General features: G+C 42.7%; 2 protein-coding genes across 7 annotated transcripts in view; one reads left to right on the top strand and one right to left on the bottom strand.

Moving 5' to 3' along the window:
- Positions 1 to 4,315, top strand: part of BMPR1A (bone morphogenetic protein receptor type 1A) — a 173,194-nt gene extending 168,879 nt beyond the window's left edge. For all 4 annotated transcript variants that reach the window (XM_045841809.1, XM_045841806.1, XM_045841807.1 and 1 more), the window contains one exon: positions 16 to 4,315. In XM_045841809.1, the coding sequence (XP_045697765.1) occupies positions 16 to 141 (126 nt within the window). In that variant the 3' untranslated portion in view covers positions 142 to 4,315. The remainder of the gene's footprint in view (positions 1 to 15) is intronic.
- An 8,673-nt stretch (positions 4,316 to 12,988) lies between these two features.
- MMRN2 (multimerin 2) overlaps positions 12,989 to 26,303 on the bottom strand; it is a 44,765-nt gene continuing 31,450 nt past the window's right edge. For all 3 annotated transcript variants that reach the window (XM_045841948.1, XM_045841949.1, XM_045841950.1), the window contains 6 exons: positions 19,919 to 20,041; positions 19,725 to 19,831; positions 19,543 to 19,623; positions 18,676 to 18,804; positions 16,768 to 18,510; positions 12,989 to 14,371 (listed from right to left, as the gene is read on the bottom strand). In XM_045841948.1, coding sequence (XP_045697904.1) covers positions 13,989 to 14,371; positions 16,768 to 18,510; positions 18,676 to 18,804; positions 19,543 to 19,623; positions 19,725 to 19,831; positions 19,919 to 20,041 — 2,566 coding nt within the window. In that variant the 3' untranslated portion in view covers positions 12,989 to 13,988. The remainder of the gene's footprint in view (positions 14,372 to 16,767; positions 18,511 to 18,675; positions 18,805 to 19,542; positions 19,624 to 19,724; positions 19,832 to 19,918; positions 20,042 to 26,303) is intronic.

Here is a 26,303-nt window from a genome sequence, read left to right as displayed (position 1 = left end):
CTATTTACTTTTCAGTGTCTACGAGCAGTTTTGAAGCTAATGTCAGAATGCTGGGCCCACAATCCAGCCTCCAGACTTACAGCTCTGAGAATCAAGAAGACACTTGCTAAGATGGTTGAATCCCAAGATGTAAAGATTTGACAGTGAAGTGGTCATGAGAAGAAATTCTAGACCACAAAAACTGTTTCAACCCAAGGAATGGGTGGAATTAGAGTAGAATAAGGAGGTTAACTTGGTTCTCAGACTCTTTCCTCACTACACCTTCACAGGCTGCTAATCTTAAACTTTTCAGTACTCTGTAGAATATAAGCTGGGAACTTCTAAAAACTTTATTCTTTATATATGGACAGCTGTACTTTAAATGTGGTTTTTGATGCCTTTTTTAAATTAGGTTTTTATGAACTGCATCAAGACTTCAATCCTGATTAATATCTCCAGTCAAACTCTGGGTACTGAATTACCTGTTCATAAAATGGTGCTTTCTGTGAAAGCCTAAAGAAGATAAATGAATTCAGCAGAGATGGAGAAATAATACACTTGCCTTCTACCTGAGAAAATTTAATGTTTGTATTTTACCTTTGTAAACAGCCTATGGATTATAATCTGTTTGGGATACTGCTTTGATAGTTTGTCATGCCTTGATAATGGTGTGTATGTACACACACACGCACACCAGAATTTCTCTGCTGCCATTTGAATTAGAAGGAAATGTAATTTATGAATACACAGGAAGATATTAGTGGCTATTGGTTTTGTGCTTTAAAAATGCATGACCTGACCAAGATTCGCCAATCACATAAAAAGCCATTTACCTTGATAGTGAGCTAGCTTCTCCACCAACTTTTGTTTTCAACATAAAAGTTGATACAAAGGCCAAAAAAAAGTTTAAAGTGCCTGGAAATTTCAACTGTTTTTCTTCCACCAACATCTTTTCTTTTGTCTTTCTTTTCCTTTTTGGGAGGGAGGGGGATTATTGTTTTTGTCATAGCATCCTATCCTGAGTTGGAACTTCCAATGCCATGAAGCTTGTAAAGAAAACACTTCTTATTGAAGTGAATTGCTAATTACTGCATTTCATAGCAATGTTAAGTGCCTATAACCATATTCTGTATTCTTTATTCTTAGTAACTTTTAAAAAGGAAGTTATTTATATTTTCTGTGTAATAGGCTTTATTTGCAAAACACCTGCTCCTTTTACAGCCATACTTTATATATATACATACATTCATACTGTAGAAACTGGCTCATGTGGACCTCACACTCATCCTTGAAGGAGAAAATAAAAGATCATCAGAAGAAAATGTTGTAAAGTAGAACCACATACACATTTTTAGAACTAATGCATTCAAAATACTACATCAAACCTTAGAATTTGTTAACTTCAGGCACAGAGTTTCATTAAGATACTGTCATCTCAATTTTTCTTTATGAAAGGATCCTCTAATTAGAGGATTAGAAGATTGCTCTTTCAGAACTGGTGAAAATTTGTCAACAACTGTTAAAGACACTTAAGTCATTAGAAATTTTGGGTTCATGATTTCTGTTCATAACTTATGAAGACAGAGAACAGTTAGTATCTAGTCAGTACCTACACTTATCCCTTATTGTTGTTGTTTTTTTTTTTTTTTCAAGAAAATGCTACATATGTTACATATGCCTTGTTATTCCAAGGAATAATTCTGATTTACTTAAACTTTTTATACTTCTGTAATGCCTTTTAAATACTAATGTCTTATTCTGAAAGAACAACTCATGAGTGCAGAAAGTGAGACAGTTTTGTTTGAAAATAGCATAAAATAAATGTGAATGTGTCATAATATGGTCAAAACACTTTTAAGGGGGGAATTAGAGCATGAATCTGTTCATTACCAAAAATTTGGCACTAAAAGATGAAACTCTAATATATTTGTCTGTATATCAAACTTCACGAATTTAAAACTTGCTTTAACAATTTTGACTAAATTCAATAACTTTCATCTAAGTTTGGAACATGCATCAAGATAAGTAAATTTACGTATTGTTAGTACCCAATAACTTGCTCTTTCAGAGTGTTTTCTCAATCTCTTATAGTGAGATTTATGGATACTTTAATCAAATTGCTGTGTGATTTAAGAACACTTAGGAGCTCTGATCTACTTAGGCTGAGGTTAACCTTGATTTATTTTTTACTTGATAAACTATGAATCCTCAGAATCATTTGTCATCTTAATAATAAAGAAAATTAGAAAAGGCAAGCCATCTTCTTAGAAATGTTGAAATAGTATGTGGAAGCAAAATATTTCAGGTAGTATAAGTACAAGCTCTTCATAATGATTTTTAAATGAAATTGATCTATTAGAATTGATACCAAGAATTAATGTTAGAGACTTGTTCAGTATATTTTCTCACATAACATGTTTTTAAGAAAGCAGATGATGACAGTAAAGTCTAAAAAAATGTTGCATGAAACTTTTCTTCCCTCCTTTTTACTTTTACTCTTAAATTTCTAAGTTCATCCAGTAAGTGAAATATTTAAAGAGGAAGGAAGTATTGCATGGTACCATAGTTAATAAATTTGTAAAATCTTAGAAACCATTATTTGATTTCACAATATAGCATTTTGAAACTGTGGCTTCTGTCCGTCATCCCTTTAAATAATTAAACCCTAAAAACAAAATACCAAAGTTCCAAGAATATAATAAAAATTAATCCTCAAAGAAAATTCTGCTGATAAATATCTCTAGAATTAAAGCCACATTAGAATTGGGTTCAATGTATTTATTTTAAGCTTTCCATGTGTTTTCTTATAAAACTTGAATCTAATTTTCTGGATATGTTTTCACAAAAGATATTTCTATCAACGTGTCATGTTGCCTTTTCAACATCCAGAAGTATTTCTAAACTTAAAAAGCAACTTACAGGTTTTGAAAATTATTTTCCTAGAATATGCCAGATTTATTATTTACTCAAAAAAAAAAAGAAATAGTACATTTCTTCACCCAGATATTTGCTTCTGTTTAAAACAAATGCAGCACAGTTTTTAAAGAATCATGCATCTCACCCTGACCAGTGTGGCTCAGTTTTGGCATCGTCCCACAAAGTGAAAGGTCATTGGTTTGGTTCCCAGTCAGGGCAGGTGCCTGGGTTGCAGGTTTGGTCTCCAATTGGTGCGCATACAAGAAACAACCTGTCAATGTTTTTCTCTCACATTGATCTCTTTCTCCCTCCCTTCCCCTCTCTATACAAATAAATAAATAAAATCTTAAAAAGAATCATGCATTTCTAAGTTGGCCCAAGATCAAATTTAATATTAAATCATTTATGCCAGGGAAGATTTTATAGATGAAGTCATTTGTTTTCATACATGTTGTCTTGAAATGTGTCTTAAACAGCAGAAATACTAATTGATTTTTTTAAAAAAGATTGTTGCAGCCCTCAAGCTGTCTAAAGGTAACATTTATTATTTGCTTGGATCAGATTTTTATTTGCAGTTAATCTTGCCTCAGTGCTGTTGAGAGAATCACAGTGAAAACTACGAACAGCTGACCAAATGAAACCTAGGGCATCAGGTGAAGTCACATGTAATGATCGTCCCATAAGGAAAGTATGTGAATACTGCTTTTGCAACAGACTAAATTTATTGTAATTTTAGATCGTGCTCTGTACTGTGCTTTCAGTGGAATTATTTAAGCCCTTTTAGTGACTGTTGTCCTTGCCCATTTAAAAACTAAAATGTAGTATATATTGTATAAAATGAAAATACCATTGTAGCTTACTTAGGGGAGTTGTACATAGACATTGAAAGAAGAGTTAAGCAGTTTTATTATGCAATTGTAAAACACCAAAAATATAGATTCATCTTTGATATGTAACACACTAAATGTATTTTGTACAGCATCTGCTTTAAAAGGTGCCTTATTAAGTTTACCATTAATTGCTTTGTTCTATATATAGATTACGTTCAATGTATCATTTTTAAAGTAAATAACCTTATTTTAGTATACTTTAGTGATGTGTTTTGTGATACTCGAACGGTATTGTGTATCAGAATACATGTCTGGTAAGATTTTATAAAAAGTGAGTTAGTGTATATATGTCCCAGACGTGTGCATGTCACCTCTCTGAGACCCATTACAGGGCACAGGGCAGTGAATGACCACACAACCACAGGCTCTTCCCTTTGTGTAGACAGAGAAGTCATAAACCTATTGCGATAAAGGTGGTTTTTCTTTTGAAATTTTTTTCCAGTTCTAAAAATATGTACTTACTGCAGAAATTTTGGAAAACATAGGAGAAAATAAAAGAGCAAATAAAATTATTCAAAATTCTATTGCCAGATGTTACCACTATTTACATGGAATGTTTCTATTTTTTCTGCTGCATATTTTTTTTTACAATATTGGGATCATAGTATGTCACTATGTAGCTATTGAGAGCATAACTTCTTTTAAACAATTGACTACGTAATATTCGGTCAAGCAGATGGAATATTTTATTTACAATTCCCAATTAAATATTTGGGTAATTTTCCATTGTTTTGAAAATATACCCAATGCATTGAACATCATTATACATAAATCTTTAAATGTTTACTTTCTTAGGCTACCTTTCTAAATATGGGCCTAGTAGATCAGAACTTTTAAAAGAATTTAAGATGGGGGAAAAAAAACTGAAGTTCTTAATAAATACTGCTGCTCACAGGATTACTCATTTACACTCCTACTAGCAGTGTTACTTGGAAAGAGTAGTAGAATTATTTATCTGGACTTAGGGTATTCCTGCTTAACCAGCAAATGCTTTTTTAAAAGCTTAAATTTCAGGGAAACAAAAGTAGCTTTCCTTCTATTCTGAAACAGTATCATTATTCTGGCCACCTAGCAGAACTGTTTTCAGTTATCTGTAAATTCATTAAGTCAGTGTGCCTAGTAATATCTTTTGTTAAGCAGTTGATCATGTTAAATAGTCATAAAAGTTTTGGGACTATTTGATGTCTCCCCCACAAAAATGTATATTTGGGGGTAGCCTGTTACAGAGTAATTCATAATGGGAATCCCCATTTGGTATCAGTGTAAAAAAAAAAATAGCATGCACACTTATGCAGCTTGATGAAGAATCAGATTTCATGGGCATATTAATACTTGCTAGCCTTCCTTCCATGTATAAAATATAAAAGGTTGACCCAAGAACCGAATAAATATATTCATTTCTCCTTCCCAGCACAACTTACTCTCACTGGTCAGTTGGAAGAGTAACAATTTTCAAAGTTTCTTTAATATTAGTAGTATTATTAGAGTAGACATTAAGGAATAAGGACTAATCCTTATACGTAATTTCAGGCAGACACTAATTCAGTCATTAAATCTTCATTCACTTGGAGAAGTATCTATCTGCCTGTTGCTAGTAAATGGACCATTTCTTATACTTCATGCTTTATTAAATTAGCTACATATTTCTATGTCACCTTACTTCAGCCCTTGGAGCAGTACAACCTTGACTAGGTGGACATGGTTCACTGAAGATGGCCAACCGGTGGTACAGGCAGAGACCACATAATGGAACTGCCACTTCTAGTCATGGAGAGTTAAATACTGTGAACTTGGTACCAGAAGAAATGGGGAAGTTACCATGAGGCTGGGAGTCAGGAGGAGGAAACTTAGTTGAAGTGCACAGGTACATACCAAAAATATTTCAAAAGCAGAGACTAGAGCTCAAAGGTTAATCCCTAATTACCCTTTCAGGCAGGAATTGTTATTCTCATTTTTAGATTATTTGTGGCTGACCTATTACTCCTCTGAACTTCATCTTCCTGGTCTTTGTCCAATTGCTTTCACTCTTGAGTATCCCATGTATTCTCGGAATGAAATTCACTACTTCTATCCTAAATTTTACAGGGAATCTGAAACATTATCAATATTGAAAAGTCAATAGGAAATGCTTATATTGAAAAGTTTTCAAGCCAGAGGGCCATTTTTTGTGGATTATTTTATTTCTTTTTAAAGCTTTTACTTATTTTTAAATTATTTTTATTGTATTTGTTTCCATTACCATTTACTTAGTCCTCTTATACCCTCTCCCTCCTCCCACCCCGCAATCACCACACTGTTGTCCATGTCCATAATTCCTTTTTCCTTTTTTGCTCAATCCTCCATCCTCTACTGCTCCCCCTGCTTAGCTGCTGTCCTGTTCTCTATGAGTCTGTCTCTATTTTGCTTGTTAGTTCAGTTCATTATTCCACATGAGTGAAATCATATGATACTTGTCTTTCTCTGACTGGCTCATGTCGCTTAGCATAAGGTTTTCCATGTCTGTCCATATGGTCTCAAAGTGTAAAGCTTTTTTACAGTGAGTGGTATTCCACCATGCAAATGTCCCATAGTTGTTTTATCCACTTATCTACTGATGGACACTTGGGCTGCTTCCATATCTTGGCGATTGTAAATAACGCTGCAATGAACATAGGGGTGATTATGTTTTTTAAAATTATTTTGGGGGGGTTCCTTCAGATACATTCCCAGAAGTGGGATTGCTGAGTCAAAGGGCAGATCCTTCCACAGAAGTATGGAATATTGTATGTTTCTAGGAATTCACAATTCCTAGAATAATTAATAATCCATTTCATCCAGGTTGTCCAGTTTGCTGGCATATAGTTGTCCATAATATTTTCTTTCTGTCCTTTGTGTTTCTTTGGTGTCAGTTGTTATTTCTCCTCACTCAATTCTGATTTAATTTATTTGGGTCCTCTTTTTTCCTTGGTGAGTCTGGTTAAACGTTTGTCAATCTTGTTTAGCTTTACAAAGAATCAGCCCTTGGAGTCATTGATCTTTTCTATTGTTTTTAGACTTTATTTCATTTATTTCTTCTCTGATCTTTATTATTTCCTTCCTTCTACTCACGTTGGGGTTCATTTGTTGTCCCTTTTCAGGTTCCTTTAAGTGTATAGTTAGATTGTTTGAGCTTTTTCTTGTTTTTGATATAGGCCTGTAATGCTATGAATTTTCCTCTTAGGAAAATATACATACTACTCAAATGCACATTGGAGTGAAATGCTCTGAAGCTATCAATTAAATCCATTTGAACTAGTGTATCATTTAAGGCCACTTCTTGGTGATTTTCTGTCTAGAAAATCTATCCGTTGAAGTCAATGGTGTGTTAAAATCCCCAACTATAACTAAATTTCTGTTGATCTCTCCCTTTATGTCCATCAAAATTTGCTTTACATATTTAGGTGCTCATATGTTGGGTGTGTAAATGTTTGCTAGGGTTATATCCTCTTGTTGGATTATTCTCTGTCATTATGTAGTGTCCTCTTACTATAGCCTTGGTTTTAAAGTCTATTTTGTCAGATACAAATATTGCTACCCCAGCTTTTTTTCCTTTCAATTTGCATGAAACGTCTTTTTCCATCCCTTTACTTTTCGTCTGTGTGTATCTTTCTCTCTGAGGTAGGTCTCTTGGAGGCAGCATATATATGGGTCTTGTTTTCTTATCCATTCAGCTACCCTGTGTCTTCTGGTTGGAGCATTTAAGCCATTTAATTTAAGGTGATTATTGATAGATACATATTTAGTGTTATCTTATCGTTAGACTATTTTCCTGTTTTTTCCCCCCCTTTCTCTTTCTTCTTCTTAAAGCAAGTCCTTTAACATGTTAACACCAACTGGTCTGGTGTTAACAAAGTCCTTTAGCTTTTTCTTGTCTGGGAAGCTCCTTATTTCTCCTTCGATTTTAAATGATAGCCTTGCTTGGTAAACTAGCTTTGGTTGTAGGTCCTTGCTTTTCATCACTTTGAATATTTCATGCCACTCCCTGCCTGCCTATAATGTTTCTATTGAGAAATCAGATGGCACTGTAATTGGTGCTCTCTTGTAGGTTACTGCCTACATTTCCCTTGTGGTTTTTAGGATTCTCTCCTTGTCTTTAAGCCTTGTCATTTTAATTACGATGTATCTTGGTGTAGGCCTCTTTGGGTTCAACCTGTTTGGGACTCTGAGCATCCTGGACTAGTGTGTCCTTTTTATTCACCAGACTGGGGGAGATTTCTGTCATTGTTTCTTCAGCTAGGTTCTTGAATCCCTTGCTCACTCTTTTCTCCTGGTGTTCCCATGATGCAGATGTTGTTACACTTTATGTTGTCCCAAGGGTTTCTTAAACTCTCCTCATTTTTAAAAATTCTTTTTTCTTACTTCCTCTGCTCCTCTTACTTTTCCTGCTCCTCTGCTTGGGTGTCCTTTTTCTATCTCATCTTCCAAATCACTGATTTGATCCTCTGATTCATCTAACCTACTGTTTATTCCTTCCAGTGTATTACTTATTTCAGGTATTGCATTACTTATTTCTGATGGGTCCTTTCTTATGTCTATTTTCATGCCATTGAGTATTACCATAATCATTACTCTAAACTCACTGGTAAATTGCTTGTCTCTATTTCATCTAGTTCTTCTTCTGGAGAGTGTTTTTGTTCTTTTATTTGGGGCCTGTTTTTTTGTTTTCCCATTTTGGCTGCCTTTTTGTGTTTGTTTCTATGTAATAGGCAGATCTACAAGACTCTGGTGCAGACCTAAGTCAAACCCTCCCTGTGACTGTCCCTGAGCAACCTGTTTGGAGCTATCAGCAATCCACAGTTTGTGGCTTTCTCTGCTGGACCTGGGTGTGTGCAGAAATAACCAAGCTGTGCTACTAGACTGGCTTTTGTGGCAGCAGGGCTTAGGCACCACAGTGTGGGGCAGAGTCATTCCTATAGGCGGGGCTGTTGCTTCCCCTCAGGCTGATGGCACTTGGAGAGGAGTGTTCTGCCTGAGAAAGACGGCCTCTGCAGTATGGAGAATGACTCAGCACAGGGATTCTGATGGCTGTTTCTTCAGTTCTCCAGAGCCACCAGCCCCAGACTTTCCTTAAGTGCCTCTAGTCCACTCCACCCCCGCTCTGCCAGAGCCCAGGGTAAGTGGCTACAAACAAAATTTTGTGGGTTGGCTCTTTTAAGAGGCTGAGTCTCCAGCCTTCTCTCCCTGACAGGCAGAACCCCTGGAGCTTTTCACAGCTGGATGTTACTTGGGTTCCTTTCCAGCTCTGGTGCTATAGGCCAGGGAGCCCAGCTTGAGGTTTAGATCCCACACTTCTTAGAGGAAACCTACTTCCAGCACTTCAGCTGCCACCTGTGGGAACCCAGCCAGCCCACTGGCACCTCCTCTGCACTCCAGACTCATTGTGGTAAAGTGGTTTGTTCTGTCTGTCCTTGGTTATAAGGCTCCTCTCCATCTAGTGTTCAGTTGGTTATTCAGGATGATCTTTCTATAATTTAGCTGTAATTCCAGTTTGGTCTTGGGAGAAGGTTAGTGTAATTTCCACTTACTCCTCTGCCATTTTGGGTCCCTGGGAGCCATTTTTTACAGCATATTTAGAATGGGGTTGTTGACAGGTTGATGAAGCATCTGTTGCTTCATCAACCTGGTATATTAAAATGTACTGTACTAAAATCCAGGTTAAGTGTTGAAAAACATTAAAGAAAGGCTGTGGCAAAAAAGAACAACACATAAGAGGAGGCATTTCCATCAAACACCTTTAAAGCAATTTTTTATATGATTCTGCCCTTATCTGTTGCTAGCATTTTGAGGAAATGAAATCTGACTCTGAAGATCCTGCTTATGACCTTCCAGCATCTCTTACTGCCAGTGAGAAATGTGACTTGTGTCTGATTCAGTTCTTTATAACTTTTTTGTTTTGAAGTTGACACTTGCATGTCTAGATACATTCATGCTGTTACTCAGTACTAATTAGGTTCCTTTTTATCTTTCCTTGGAATTGGAAAACTTTTCTTCCATTATTTCTTTATTCCCTCCCCTCTTTTACTTCTCTCATTCTAGAACTACTATTAGACAAATACTAGGTCTCCTGTATTATTTCTTCCAAGTTTCCTAACATGTCTTTCTTATGTTACATCCTACCTTTTGTTTTTCAGCCCATCTGCTGAGTTTTTTTAAACAACCAAATTTTATTTTGACAGTGTTTTGAAATAATTTTAAACTCCTAGAAAAGTTGCAAGATAGTATAAAGAATGCCATTTACCCTTCACCCAGATTCATAAACTTATATTTTGCCAACAATTGCTTTTGCGTTCTCTGTGTTGTACAAGAATTACAAAGGTTCTTCTTTGATTTTATGTTTACACACTTATGTATACACACTTTCTTCTCAACAACTTGGAATAAATTGTAGAGTTCATGCCTTTATCCCTAAGTACTACAGGGATATCCTATTATATAACCAGTAATTTATAATTACCAAAACTGGGAAAGTTAACATTAATACCATAACAGTTATCTGCAATACCATAATCTGCAGACCTATTCAAGTTTTGCCAGGTGTTTTAATATAGTCCTTGAGAGCACATTTTTCCGGTCCAGAATCTGTCTCAGATCTTGCATTTCATTGTCCTATCTCCTTATTCTCCTTCAATCTGGAACAGTTCTCCAACTCTTATCTTTTGTGACACTGAGATTTTCTAGAGTAAAGGCCAATGAGTTTGTAGACATGATTGTGTTATTTGGGCATCACATCAGGACACCAGTGTGCATCCCCTTAGCATCTTTGTACATTTTTATTGTATGATGGGTTATGGCCTTAGTAGGTCATTATTTGGGCTACTGGGAGTTCGTCATACTGGCTCCTGAGCTCTTCTGACACATGCCCATTACTTTTTAAGCACTTCTTTTTGGTACATTATGATGCTCCAGGTTTACCTGGTACTTTTCCTGCCCGAGTCAGCCCTTTCTCAAAGGCACTCTGATTCCATTTAGGGGAGATGATATTTAGAGACCAGGATCTTGATGGCAAATAATCAACATTTATGTTTACAATTTTCTGTATTGTTTCTAGAGATTTTTTATTTCAAAAACCAGTTTTTGAGTTTTGGATCTTGTTCATGATGCTAATTTTCCACAGGTGTTTGGCACTTTGTGCCTCTTTGCTCATGTTACTTAGTTAATCTCTGCTCACCTCAGTTCATGTTCCTCGTATTCCCCCCCCCCCGCCTTTTTTTTTAAATCAGGGAGTGCGAGGATAATAGCTGTTTGAGCAAATACTATAAGTAATGCTTCCCGTTCTTCTTGCCTACTCGAGGATCTAGGCTTTCCCTTACTCCATTTATTTACTTCCTTCATGCACCCCACCATGCCGAAGAATTTTGTCCTTGTCAAACCAGGTTTGGGGGAGCTTCTTGATGGAGGAGGGTGGGGGTGGTGCTCAGAAATTTTTGATGTTTTCAAGATAAACATGGGATATCAGAGCAGCTTCAGGGGAGGAGAGGAGAGCTTTAAGAAACATTGTTTATGAACTGTGTACCCCCTTCATGGTGTTTCTGAAATAAAAGATCAGGAGTTATTTTGACATTATGTTGTACTTTATAGAGATTTCTCTGGATTGACTCCCTTGGCTCTTGATTTCAGTAAGGTTACAAGCATTGTCAGTGTGTGGGAGCTTCCTGCCTTCAGAGGGTCAGCAACTGCCCCAACTTGGGGCTCTGGGTTGAACTGCAAGGCTCTATTGGAGGACAAAGGACACTGCTGCCAGCTGCTCAGCGCAGACCAGGATATTAGGACTGACAGTCTGCTTCCTTGACCGCCCCTTCACTGATGCCCCCAAGTGTTCGACGGACTGAGTTGTAGTTTGGGACCCTCCTGAAAATCACTCTAATTTCTCCAATGCTCTCAAATGTTTGGGGTTGTGATTTCCTATTGCTGCTTTATTTTTCTAATTCCTACTTTTTAGGAGTTACTAAAACTTACTGAACTTCTTATGGTACCCATTCTTGTTTTACAGTGATTATTTTGAATTTTTTTCCATCTAGTTGGGGGAGATATGATACCACTCTGCACTCAGTAGCCATCTTGTTCAGGATGCTACAAGTGAAGGGTGTTTTAACATTGACCTGAGGGTAACAGGGCATCTACTTGAAGGCAGTGAAAAAGTCTTCACCCAGAGGTATTAGAGGCTTTAGTGGAGATAAGAAATCTATCAAATAAACTTCAGAATTCATGCTGATCTGGAGTCCTGATTATAGAAGTGTTAAAACAGAAGATTTGCACTTAAACTTGACATTAAGATTTGGTGAAATTTGCACGGGAAGCATCCTGTCTAAAAGAACCATTGCTTCTCTAGTTATCCCAGGAACTTTGCTGGAGTGACTCATTTGTGTTGCTGGCAGAGCTCACCAGTTAGAACTATATATAATCTTCCTCTGCAAGAGCACCAGCCTTATGAGGACTGTAGGACAGGTGCCCTTTATAGAGATCAATTCACTTCACTCTGCTTATTAAGTACAGTACATGCCAAGTGAAAATCTTAAATGATAAGACTGCATTACTTTAATGTTTCCACTTAGTCATCAGTACAGCCTCACCAATAAAAGCCATGCTGAGCAGAAAGAAGACACAGCGTGGTCTTTGTAGCAGCAAGGGTAACCTAGTACTGCCCTTCCAATCTTGGTCAGGAGAGGCCCACATGCATCATGCCTTGGGAGCAGAATTGGTCTTGGCAACTAAGAGCTGGGTAAGAGACCCTGGCCAGAAGGAAGGGCAGGTAGGTGAGAGTCAAGCAAGAGCTTTTGGACTAACCACCTCATACAATAGAGAAAGATGATTTAGACCAAAGTCAAACCATCAGTGGCAGAGTGGCCTAGCATACTGTTCCTTTTAACACTGATGTTGCAACACCTTGAGCACACCAACCTTAGTGGTACATAAATTCTGAGGGACAGTCTGAATTAACATCCCTAGAAAAAATGAGAAGGGCTGAAATCTAGTTAACCTTGACAACCAATTCCTGTCCTTTTTCATTACTCAGCCCAATCTGATTTCCTTATGAAGAATATATTCAACAAATACTGAACACCTACTACAAAAATAAAACATTTTTTGACGACTAGATGATTGCCCTTTCAAGCGTGTTTGCTCTAGGACCTGCAATTTTGTGAAAACTATATACTGGTATTGCAGGAATAATTGCAACACTGAGCTGTGCTAATTCAATTATAATGTCAGTACCTACTGTGGAGGACTCTGTGTTTTATGTAGAATTAACTAAAATTTTGAAGTAAAATATGGCCTAGGAGAAGGAAGGTCACATTTATCACAAATAGTTTTTATTCTGTCCCACATTTCTACCTACTTTGCCAAATCTTTTGCTCTGTATAAGTAAACCAGGCAGAGATTTCAAGGACACTGTTTTATTCCAGGGATGATGAAATTGAAGATTTTTACAGTCTCCTTTCACTTCCTCTCTCAGTTCCCTTCCTGGGAGAGATGCTAATATGAATTAGGGTGGTCAAGACATTGGATGAAGTAAAAAGGGGAAAGTTATATACATTTTAGTTCATGTCTGGCATGTCTTGGCCTTTATCCTATATGAGGCAAGGAGAGAAAGAAGTGAAGTTAAAGTTACAGATAAATTCTAGGAAGGACTGAGACTAAGGAAAAGATGCTAATTGCATTGCCCTTGGTTAACTCAGCCAGGCCTTTGTGTTCATTTCTGACTGAGACCAGTTTGGTTTTCTCCTACTGCCCTGTAGTGATTGGAGAGTGGTTTCCAGTATTACCCAAATTGGCACCTCTATTTTAAACAGATTCCTTCTGGGAAAATGATTTTCTAGCATAAGATTAGGGATATGAGGAAGTGGGAGAAAGGTTTAGTGTTGTACAGAAGTTGTCAACCACAGGAGGAGCAAAATACCAGAGGCTGGAGAATACAGGGAAGTAAAGAGCTCAAGTCCAAGCTGTGCTGCCTCAGAAGGCACCCGAACCAAGCTTCACACTCACTGGTCCAGAGAGGAGAATCCAGCCCTCCTCACTGCTAAGAAATACCCAAACCCAGTGCATCTAGAGGGAGGCCCATTGTCTTCACAGGTTTCCAGGGAATACCTAAACCAACCTGGATGGTTTTCAGACCAACCCTGGTCAGAGCCCCAGGCCACAGAGAGCTGGACAAGTCCACAACGTATGGTCAGCTGTGTCCCATGTTCAGGTCTTGAACACCAGGAACCCCCCAAATGCAGTGCCTGATGGGCTTCTCTTCATTACTGATCCCTGGGTTAACTCAAACCACACTCTGTCATCCTTTTGCAGCTCGGCCATAGCAAAGGTAGTTGCTGTGCTTCCACCACTATGCTCCTCAGTGGTACTGACAAAGGTCTGATGGTGACCAAACACCAGCTGCCCAGTGCCTGGCCCTGGGCCAAATTCAATGCTCACTGCAAACAGGTAGACCCCACGCTCAGGGGCTCGGAAATAGCCATCTTCAGGGAAGTAGCTGCTGCCAATGTTGATGTAAGTAGTGTTGAACTTCACTGTCTGCAGAGTGGCCATCCCTTCTGAAAAGCTGGCATAGAAGGCCACAGCAATCCCTGGAACACAGGAGGAAAGTGTTCAGTGACTCATCCCCTTGGATGGGAAATTAAACTCAGACTTGCCTTCCTCACCTTATTAACATTATAAATAGGCCTCTGTTGCTAGATAACCTAGATATTCCCAATAGCAATTTATCTCAGAGAGTGGGAGCTAACTGGCCAATTTTTCGTATTTCACTAGTTGAGAAAAAAATACAGGTCTGTTGTCTTTACTGGTGCACATTCATAAAAAGCACCTTCTGTTTTGATCCTTTTCCTTTCAACACCTTTGAGATATAAGTAGCCCTGAGTGAGAGAACTTTGTCTTAAGTGCTTAATGGGTCCAAGGCTTGTCGATGGCAGGCTGGGACAGGAACTCAGGTCTCTGACTTCTGTATTACTGCCACCTGCTAAGGGATCTTGAGATACCCAAGGGAAGGAGGGAAAATACTCCTACCTATCCTCAAGGTAAATGTACTAACACTGGTGAGATAACTAAGGAACAATGAAGAGTGGTTCCTACTAGATGTTTGGCACAGGACTTTGTAGAGAGAAGGAAAGGGTAGGTGGCACCAGGGGAGAAAAGCCTATTTAAGCCGGTCATCTGAATGTTTTTAAACTGTTGCACAGAGTACTGGCTGCTCCACATGACACTAACAAATTATCAAACTGGGAGCTGTCCTTGGAGCTCCTGATTTCTAGTGCTCTTCCCACTTGGAGCACGTTAGCCCTCCTTAGGGGGTTAAGACAGAGGATACAGGCATGGAGCCAGAAAAAGCCCTTTGTGTACATGGTGAAGGTACAGTGCTGAAAGGAGCCAGTTGAGCTGCTTGTCCAGGATGTTCCTGGCCAGGGCCAGGAGATGGGATGGGAGGGTGAGTCCCACTGTGCTTCCAGTTATGATGTTGGCCTTGGTACTGATGAAGTCATGCTCCTTGGGTGTTCCCTCAACACACTTGTGTACTCTTTTCTCTCCCACCTTTCCTCCCTCCCTCTCCCCATTTCTCAGGGTTTGAAACCAAGGCCTAAAGGAAAAACAAATTTGCATAGCTGTTAGTTACTTAGGACCTACAACTAGAGCCTCAGCTCATTGACTCCTGGTCCAGCAATTGCTTTGTGAATGACAAAACTTTGCTTTTCTATAGTTCTAGAAGATTCCTGAGGAAATGTAGAATAGCTTTCCCATTTGTGAAAGATGGTGGCACCTCAAAGACCCACTACTGGCTCTGCAGTTCTCCCAGCACCCAGGAGGTGGGGCACTTGCCAAGCCTAAGAAAGGCCGGCTGAGAGCGCCCTCTGCCTGTGTTTTGTCCCACTGCATGCGGTCCAGCCAGCCTGCCTTTGGAGCTTCCCAGAGAGCCTCCACCCAGCCAGTGGGCCAGCTTGCCCTCAGAAGAAAGAAGGGGTGTGCTTCCTGATTTGCTAACAGGCAAATTGAGAGTGGGCTTCCCTGCAGGGTACAAATTCAAGTCCTGTGGCCTTCCTGCAAGATAAATAAGGAGTTTTTCACTTTAAGGAAAAAAATTTAAATATGATTCCTAAAGCAACAGGCAATTGAGGCCTTGCACCACTTACAAGTGGAATAGAAATGTAGTATAGAAATGCTAGTGTAGGTGGACATAGCCTCAGCCCTGAAAATGCTGGGAAAACATTGGCTGGTTTCTACTAAATGTTAAGCCCTGTGCCAAGTATTTGGCAAATGTACCTGTTTGTCTTCATAACAATTCTTTGATGTCGGTGTGATACTCCCATTTTACAAAGGAAGAAACTGAGACAGTTGGTGTTAGATCCTGTGCTCTGTCCACTGCCCCCAGGGAGACCCAGGTCTCTGAGGCCATGATGGAGGGTCAGTGGGAGCTGGCTTAGGGTAGGACCTTCAGCAAGGCCTCAGACAGACCTTACAGGGGACCTAGCACAGGGCAAAAGACGGGCCAACTGTTAGCAGAATGAGCTCCTTCCATGTGGCAAGTGACACTAGCCCCACTCACACCCTGGTTAAAGACACATAGGGGGGTGGTGAAGTGAGATGGGTGAAAAGCTGAGTTTGAGGTATGGCATGGAAGAAAAGGAGGCACTCCCTTCCCTGCTCTGTAGTCAGAGTGGCAGGCGGCCAGGCCTGTCTGTGTACATGAGCCTTAAATGTTTACATGGAGAGCTCTTTGCCTTCTCACCAAAGCCTGGTTCTTATGACTTCTACCTTTTTATACTCCACTGAGCTTAAAATGCAACCCCTGCCGCATCACCACCACCCCCCTCCCAACCTGTATAGAAGATGGGTTAAGGACAAGAAAGCCCTGAGTAGTCATGACTATCAACCTGTTCTGTCACCCCCACCCCTTCTGAGTCAAGAAGAACTGCTTGCAGACAGCCTGTCCTCCTAGACTAGCCAAGTCTCCCTGTGCCCAGGAGCTCACCTGCCTTGCGGAGGTCTGCTCCCAGGGCGTCGACCAAAGGTTCCACTTGCTTCTTGTTCCTCTTCTGGGAAGCTTCAAGACCTTTTTGCTGCTTCTTCCCTCTCCTGCCCAGTATAGCCTGCAATTTCCCCAGATCTAGGCTGACATTGGCTGCCACAAGCCCTTGGAAGTTCCCAAAGAGGCTGTGGAAGAGCTGCTGATGGCGCTCCAGGCCTCGCTGGGTGGTGGAGAGCGCTCTGTGTAGGCTCTCCAGGGAGCTGTGGAGGGTGGCAACCCAGGCGGCCTCACAGCACTGCCCCAGCCGCTCGATGTCAGGGCGCAGGCGCTGGAGTTCTGGTGCCAGTCCTGCGGGGTTGGTCCCACCGGCCTCCTCTGGCGCTGCCTCGTGGCTAGGCTCCAGGAGCTCTGGACCCTGCCCGCCACCCACTGCCGCCTGTTCCAGGGCTGACACCCTGGCAGCCAGCGCAGCCCAGCCAAGCGCTTGCTCATGCAGCCCGCTGGCCGCATCGTGCAGGCCCGTGCGAATCTCCTCATAGCGCAGGGGCAGCGGGCCAGGCGCCTCCTCAGACATCGTCACCTCTTCGCCGAAGAGTGCGGTCAGCACGGCCTCATGCCTGAGCGCATCCTCCATCAGGGCGGCAAAAGAGCTGTGCAGCTGGCGGGCCTCAAGCCAGAGCTCGCCCTCGGCAGCCTTCAGCGTGCCCACCTCACTGCTCAGCGCCTGAAGCTGGGTCCGGATCCGTGCTCGGTCAGCACGAGCCTGCTCGCCTTCTGCCTGGAGTTCAGCCACCGCCCGCAACATGGCTGCCACCGTGTGGTTTAGGGCCTGCAGGGAGGAGTTGTCCCACTGGGGCTTCTGGTCCAGGCTCACCTGGGTGTCCTGCAGGGTGTACATAGTGTTCCTATGGCCCTCCTGGACAATGTCCAGGCCAGAAGAGAGCTTCTGGCAGTTGCAGTCGTTGATGTACTTAATGAGGTCGGCGTGGCCACCCTGCAGATGCTGGAGAGTGAGGTTGAGCTCCAGGAGCTGCCGGTCAGTCTCCACCTTGTTCTCCTCCACGATAAGTGACTTCTCTATCAACATCACTCGCAGCTCACGCAGCGCCTGGTAGCTCACCTGCAGCTTCTCCATCTGCTGTTCCACCTTGCTGATTTGATCGAAGGTCTCATCAGATTCGGAATACAGCTCCCTGATCTCTTCCACGTGCTGGGCAAGGGTTGCCTTCATGTCTGCCAGGATACTCTGTAACTCCTCTTCCCTGTGGCTGGTGGCCAAGTGCAGTGCTGAGAGGTTCCTCTGTAGCTGGCCCAATCTGGCCTGCAGGCTCTCTGGCTCCGGCCTTGCCCCAGCCCCTGCTGCTGCTGCCACCAAGCTGCCATTGGACCCCAGGTGCTCCTGGGCCTTAAGGAGCCTCTTCAACTTGGTGTCCACATTGGCCTGGACCTCAGAAAGGGAATGATGCAGGGAAAGGTTCTGGGTGTTCAGGCGCTCCTCCACGGCCTGCTGCAGCTGGCCCACTCTCTGGGCATTCTCCTGGACCTTGGTCTCAAATTTGGCACCAAGCTCCTGGAAGTCAGTCCTGGGCACAGTGCTGTCTTGGACCTTCTTGATTGCCTGTTGGTTGGTCTCAACATCAACAGATAGGTTTCTTATGGCCTCAGAGAGGCTGTGCAGGCTTTGGTTAAAGCTACTCCAAATGGGGCTGAAATGCAGCACTTGCTCCAAGGATCTGCCAGGAAACTCTGCAACAGGTGCACATTTTAACACAAGTCCTGCTGGAGCAGATACCCACCCAAGGTTGGGGCTAGAGGGAGGGCCTCTGAGGTTTGGGCCTTCCTGCTTCCCCTCCCACTCATGCTGTTGGATGTAATCATAGTCTCCCTCAGCTCCTACAGCCTGCCACTTACCAAGATCTGCCTGATTTGCCTTGGTCATTTCAGCTGTGAGGTTGCTTATGTGATGAATGTCATTCTGGAGATCTCTCAGCAGGTGTTCCTGTGGCACCATGATGTTGCTAGTCTCTGCAGCTGGGTGGCCTGAAGACACATGAAAGATAAGTATGAAGGGTCAACTCCCATGCCTGGGCAAATAATAGGGTACAGAGATTTTGGGATTGAGAGCAGAAGTGTGTGCTGATGTCCTCTGAGTAGTGGCTTAGAAGCCTTTAGCCCCAGAAGGGCAAATACATAGTAAGTGAGCCCTCACCTTGCCACCCACACCCACAAGAGACATGACTAATTGTGGCACATTTTCATCCTCAGTCACATGTACATGGCCCTTTATTCTAGACAGCACCTCTCAATACATAGGTGTTCAGCACATGGTGAAACTCATTCACCATCCCAACCTTGGCCTAGTCTTGAAAGGCCCAACAAAAGCAGTCTTTGAGGGGGTTCTCCTATGCTATCTCAAGAATAGGGACAGCATGACTTCTTGTCCCTGGTTGAGGTACTGGGTATTGGAAGGTTTATTCCAGGCCATGGGAACTTGTGCTGTTCAGGGGGCAAAGGAGGTGCCAGACGAAGTTGTCCTTCCTAGAAAATGGGGTCAAGGAAAAGAGTGCATGTTCTTTGCCAGCAGGCAGGACACTGAGGGCCCTGTGAACCTGGTCTCCTAGTTGTGGGGTAGGGTGATGCAGGGCCACAGAGGGGCTTCTGCTGATTTGGGGGACAAAGTGTTCCTGAAATGGCACTGCCTTATCAGAGAGAGAGCCTGGGCACATGGATTTTTTCTGCCTGCCTGCCCCTCCTGCACCTTCCAGGATATCAGCATACCAGGTTCAAAGCCAACTGGTCCATCCCAATGCTCCTGGAAGCCATCACCTGGATCTGCAGGCTCAGGAACTGCAGCAGGATCTGCAGAGAGGAGGCATCAGATTCTGACCCCCAGAGGTTAGAGGAGCTGCATGACTCTGGGGTCAGAGGTTGAGGTAGTAGGGAATCACAGGGAGCCCTACCATGGTGCTGGCAGTCGGAGCCAGCAAAGCCTGGGCAGCACCTCCAGGCCACGGAGGCCAGCACCTTCTGCTTGACCTGGTACACCGGCTTGTGGGCCACGCGGTACCTGGAAGACGAGAACCAGCTCAGCAACTCCAGGGTGAGCCAGTGCAGGAACTGGACCAGTGGCCTACCCCAACCTGCTCCCACTCACATGACTTTCTGGCAGTCCAAAGCTCCCTGTGGACATGGCTGCTGTGAGTGAATGAGGAATTTCTCCATTTTGCAAGCAGCTATGAAGGTGACCAGCCTGGACTTCTGGTAGGGGCACCAGTTACTAGAAAAATCAAACCAGAGGAGAGGGCTGTTGAGTCATGCCCAGACACCCAACAACCCTTCCTGGAGGTCAACAGGAAGTGCCAGTGCAGAGTGCCCTACCCCCACCTCCCTGCTCTACCCAATGCCAGGGATTCTGGAATCCTTTAGCCTGAGAAAGGAGTTCTCTGCATTATTCATCCCTCAGCTCCAGAGCAAGAGCTCCACAAACCCTGCAAAGGCACCTGTTCCATCATCTTGTAGGGATCCTCCCCAGGGCCAGCACAAAGAGGCTGAAGAACCCCCCAAAGTCATATAGCACAATTATCCAAAGCACCAGGAAGAACTGTTTCCTGGTGCCAGGGAGGCTGCATGGTGCCACTGGGCCTGAAGAGTCCTGGATTTGAACTTCACACATCTGGTTGTGAGACTTTGAATAAGGCATTTAGAGAGTATCCATTCTCTGTCTATCCAACGGAGACTGTAATACCCTCCTCTAAGTGAGCGAATGAGTATCCAGTGCCTGGCTCCTGACAAGTGCCCAGTGAACACTGCAGCGCTGCCCAGGAGCCTCCCCTATTACCACTTACATCTTTCCTCACCAGAGACCTGGCCGCAGGAAGGGCATTTGCTCCCTAGTCATGCCCCATTGTGGCCATTATGAAATAGATTTGCAAACAGTTATAGGGGAGAACAGCTGAGCCAAGCAGTCCCTCTTCTTGGAAAGGCCACCCATGCTGAGGTTGTACAGGATGGGTTTGGGGGTGTGCTCAGCATCCTGAATACCAGGAGGCAGTCTCCTTGTGTGCCTTTCAGGGCCAAGAGTGGGGAGATGACCACTGCTGATAGAGCCCAAGTTCACTGACCTGGTGGCAGACTTGATGAGCTCAATAGAAGGCCCTTCCTCCACAGTCAGCTCCCAGAGCAGAGCTCTCCAAAGTTACAGGTGACAACCTCCCTGGCTCCATTCAGCTCAGCACCTCTAGGGTATCAGGTGCTGGGCTCAAGTTCAGCAGCATTCAGTGCTGATATGGAAGTACAGACCTTCCCATCAGGGTCCCAAGGGAGAACAGGCAATCTCAGATCATGTGACAGGTGCTATAACCTGTCACGGCTTTCAGGAGGTGATAATTGGGCTGTGTCTTTTACAGAGAAGTGGAATGAAGCACCAGCAGCTGTGACAGAAGTAGGTGGCTCCACAGAGGTACAGAGGTTTGGGGTGGGGAATGGACCACTTAGGAGAACATGCACAGGTAAAAAGCCGGACTGTGAGGGCCTGGAGTGCCAGCTAAGGTGCAGAACTATGTCTGGAAGGCATGAGAAATCATGGAGGGGTTTTAAGCAGGGAAATGACATGAAAGAGCCACCCTCACTCCTTCGTGGGTACAGAAGGAACAGGGGGCAGGATGTAAGTGGTTTGTAAGGATTCTAGGTCAGAGATGGTGTCAACTTATGCTGGATGGTGGTGGTAAATATAGAGAGAAATGGCCACATTTGTGAGATATTAGGAAGCAATGTTTAGGGACCTTGGAGATGGAGTGGCTATTGGGGCTGGGCTTTTATTCTCTGGAGCTGATCTCTGTCCTCAGGCCATTTAGCATTATCACACAGGGATGCTGCCAGGGAGGGAGGTGAAGGATTAAGTTTGAGTGTCCATGTCTATTTTCAATGCAGAGACACTCCCCCCCACCCCCCAGCCTACTTTCCCACTCAGTTCCAGAAGCCTGGCAGTCAGCCTTTACTTTCCTTATGCAGCAGGCTGAATAAGCTTGACAGGGAAATGACCCTGCTCAAGAGGAAAGACCCATCCAGAGCAATCTATAACAAAGCAGATCAGAAAGCCCCATCTGTACACCCAGCTTCCAATTAGCTGCTCAGTCTCTGCACTCTTAAGTGGACAGACATCAAAGGCTGGTCCTTTAGAATAATCTCTTTTACAAAAGAGGGAGGTAAAAACAAGCAAAAGAAAAAAAAAATCAACTTGGAGCCCTGGCTGGTGTGGCTCAGTGGACTGGGTGCCAGCCTGCAAATCAAGGGGTCACTGGTTTGATTCCCAGTTGGGGCACATGCCTGGGTTGTGGGCATGCAGGAGACAACCACACATCAATGTTCTATCCCTCTCTCCCTCCCACCCCCTCTCTCTAAAAATAAATAAATAAAATCTTTTTAAAAAAGAATCAACTTGGAAAAATCCAAGACCCTGCAAAGAGAAGACAATTCCCCAACATCTGCATTAATATTGCTAGATTGATAATACTGCTTACTGAATCCAATAAACAAGAAAAGGAAGCTATTAAAATTGGGGAGAACCAAAAAACCCTTGGGAATTAAAAAGATAACAGTAGAAATGCAAAAGAAATGTAACAAAAATGTTAGAGAGTAAATTTAAACAAATTTCCCTAAAAGAAGAGCAAAGAGAGAGAAAGTAGGAGGAAAAGATTTTTTTAAAAACTCCAGAGTACCAATATTGGAAATCCAACATCCAAACAATAGGAGTTCCAGGAAGAGAGAACAAAGAGAACAGAAGGAGGAAATCATCTATTAAAAAAATATACAGGTATAGGGACTTGAGTCAAGATGGCAGTTTAGGTAAACATGGCTCACCTCCTTGTACAACCACATCAAAATTACAACTAAATTACAGAACAACCATTATCCAGATCTGCCAGAAATCAAGCTGAATGGAAGTCCTGCAACTACAAAATTAAAGAAGAACCACATTGAAACTAGTAGAAGGGGCAGAGACACAAAACAGGCTGGCCCCACATTCATGTGTGGTGGTAAAAATCAGGAGGGGTATCTCAGGAGCAAGGGGTCCTAGCCCAACACCAGGCCATCCAGCTCAGGGTTCCAGTGCCAGGAAGAAAAGTCCCCATGACTTCTGACTATAAAAACCAGAGGGGACTGAGGCTGTAGAAGACAGAAACTGCTGGAGCCACAGGCAGTTCCTCTTAAAGCAACCATGCATGAACTTACTCAGACTTACTCTCTGATCTCCAGCACCAAGGCAGCAGCTTAAAAGCCAACAGAGGCATACAGGGAGGAAATGAAGTGTCTGGCATCAAGGCAAGAGCTGGGGGACAGCTTTCTCCCAGATATAAGTGATGGCAGAGGCCATTATTCTTTACCAAGTTCTCCCCCCAGAGAGCCAGCAGGTGGCGCTATATCTGGGACTATGTCAAATTGGCTCACACTATTTGCTCCACACTGGTTATTCCCTAATGCTTCACCCCACCCAATTACAAGAGGATGGTGTACAAAGCCAACACAGGGTGTGCACCTCGCACACCCAGCTTGAGTGATAGAAGAGGCTGTGCCACTGGATCCTATAGAATACCTACTACATTAGGCCACTCTACGAAGCCAGGGAATCATAGCAGCTCTACCTAGAGAGGCTACCAAAATGTGGAAACAAAGAAACATGGCCCAAATGAAAATGAAAGAACAAAACTCCAGAAAAAGAACCAAACAGAATGGAGACAAACAATCTACTAGATGCATAGTTCAAAACACTGGTTATAAAGATGGTCAGTGAACTTAGGGAAAAAGCAGATGAACTCAGAGACAACTTCAACAGCATAAATAGGACATGGAAACCATAAAACAGAACCAGTCAGAAATGAAGGGTACACTAACTGAAATGAAGAACAATTTATAAGGAATCAATAGTAGAGTGAATGAAGTCAAGAATATAGGGAAACAAAACAAAACAAAACAAAACACCCAATCAGAACAGCAAGAAGAAAAAAGAATACAAAAAAATGGTAATAGTGTAAGGGGTCTGTGGGACAACTTCAAGCATATCAACATTCACATCATGGGGATGGTGGAAGGAGAGAGAGAGAACAAGAAATTGAAAATCTACTTGATAAAACAGTGACAGAAACCTTCCCTAACTTCATGAAGGAGATAGACATACAAGTCCAGGATGCACAGAGTCCAAACAAGATGAACCCAAATAAGTCCATGTCGAGACACATCATAATCAAAATGCTAAAGGTTAAAGAAAAAGAATGTTAAAAGTGGCAAGAGAAAAGTTAGTTACCTACAAGGGAGCTCCTATAAGACTGTCAGCTGATTTCTCAACAGAAACTTTGCAGGCTAGAAGGGATTGGCAAGAAAAATTCAAAGTGAGGAAAAGCAAGGACCTAAACCAAGATTACTCTATGCAGTAAAGCTATCATTTAGAATTGAAGGACAGATAAAGAGCTTCTGGACTTCCGGCAAGATGGAGGAATAGGTGGACGCACCATACCTCCTCGCACAACCAAGATTAGAACAACAATAATTTACAGATAGAATAACACTCAGAACTGATACAGGATTTATCTGAATGGAAGTCAGACAGCCAAGAAGTTGAAGTAGACCTGTACATCCAGACTGGTAGGAGACAACGAGCCGGGCGGGCGCGGGGCTGGCGCGGGTCGGCGGCGCACGGAGGTCCGGGAAAATTTGGCGCGAAATCGGCGCAACAGCCATCCGGGGCACAAGAACACAGCGGTGATCCCTGAGTACGCAAGCTGTGGCTGCTGGACCCAGTGGGGCAGCGATTGTGGACCAGGGCAGAGCTCGCAGCCCAGGAGCCCAGAGAAGGGTCTGAGCCCAGGAGAACGGAACTACTGCCATTGTTCCCTCCCGCCCTGCTCCCACCCCTGCCCCTACATATAACGTCACAATCTAGCGACTGGGGTGCCCAGCCCCGGTGAACACCTAAGGCTCCACCCCACCCCCCCCCCACCCCCGTAACAAGAGCGACCAGACCGAGGAGAGAGACAGGGAAAGACATAAGACATGTTTCCAACAGAACAGATCAGTCCCCCCAGGACTCATCCTTTTGAGCGACCAAGAAATAGCCAATCTATCAGATGCACAGTTCAAAACACTGGTGATCAGAAAGCTCACGGAATTGGTTGATTTTGGGCGCAATTTAGATGAAAGGATGCAGGTTACCATAAAAGAGATGCAGGAAGATACTCGGAGGAGAGCCAATAGTGAAAGGAAGGAATCTGAGTCTCAAAACAATACAGTGGACCAGAAGGAAGATAGAATCAACCAAGCAGGAAAGCATGATGAAATAAGAATTCAAAAAATCGAGGAAAAGCTTAAGAGCATCCAAGACACCTTTAAACGTTCCAACATCCGAATTATAGGGGTACCAGAATCGGAAGGGGAAAAGCAACAAATTGAGCACATATTTGAACAGATAATAAAGGAGAACTTCCCCAATCTGGCAAAGGGAACAGTCTTCCAAGAAATCCAAGAAGCTCAGAGAGCCCCGAAGAAGTTGGACCCAAGAAGAAACACACCAAGGCACATCATAATTACATTAGCCAAGGTAAAAACGAAGGAGAGAATCCTAGAAGCAGCAAGAGATAAGGGGACAGTAACCTACAAAAGAGTTCCCATCAGACTGTCAGCTGATTTCTCCAAAGAGACCTTACAGGCAAGAAGGGGCTGGAAAGAAATATTCCAAGTCATGAAAGACAAGGACCTACATCCCAGATTGCTCTATCCAGCAAAGCTCTCATTTAGAATGGAAGGGAAGATAAAGTGCTTTTCAGATAAGGTCAAGTTAAAGGAGTTCATCATCACCAAGCCCTTATTTTATGAAATGCTAAAGGGACTTATCTAAGAAAAGAAGATAAAGAAAAGACATGTATAGTAAAAGGACAGCAAACTCACAATTATTAACAACCACACCTAAAGCAAAACCAAAAGAAACTGGGTAAACAACTGGAACAGGAACAGAACCACAGAAATGGAGGGCACATGGAGGGCTAGCAGCAGGGGGGTGGGAGGAGGAGAGGGGGGAAAAGGTATAGAGAATAAGTAGCATAGAATGTAGGTTGAAAATGGATAGGGGGAGGGCAAGAATAGTATGGGAAATGTAGAAGCTAAAGAACTCATAAGTATGACACATGGACATGAACTAAAGGGGGGGAACGTGGGTGGGAGAGGAGGTACAGGGTGGAGGGGAGAGAAGGGGGAAATGGGACAACTGTAATAGCATAATCAATAAAATATATTAAAAAAAAAAAGAGCTTCTCAGACAAGAAAAAGCTAAAGGAGTTCATCACCACCAAACTGGTATTATATGAAGTGTTAAAGTTCTTCTTTAAGTAGAAGCATATCAAAAATATGAACAATAAAATGGCAATAAATACATATCTATCAACAATGAATATTAAAAAAAAATAAACAAGCAGAGAAGAAACTGAATCATAGACACAGAGAACATTTTGATAGTTGCCAGATGGGAGGAGTATGGGGGGATGGTGAAAGAG

Source organism: Phyllostomus hastatus, unplaced genomic scaffold (assembly GCF_019186645.2).
Source record: "Phyllostomus hastatus isolate PE091 unplaced genomic scaffold, TTU_PhHast_1.1 phas_contig_38, whole genome shotgun sequence".
Lineage (NCBI taxonomy): Eukaryota > Metazoa > Chordata > Mammalia > Chiroptera > Phyllostomidae > Phyllostomus > Phyllostomus hastatus.
The sequence above is the reverse complement of the archived record's forward strand: the minus strand, read 5'-3'. Positions and strand labels throughout refer to the sequence as shown.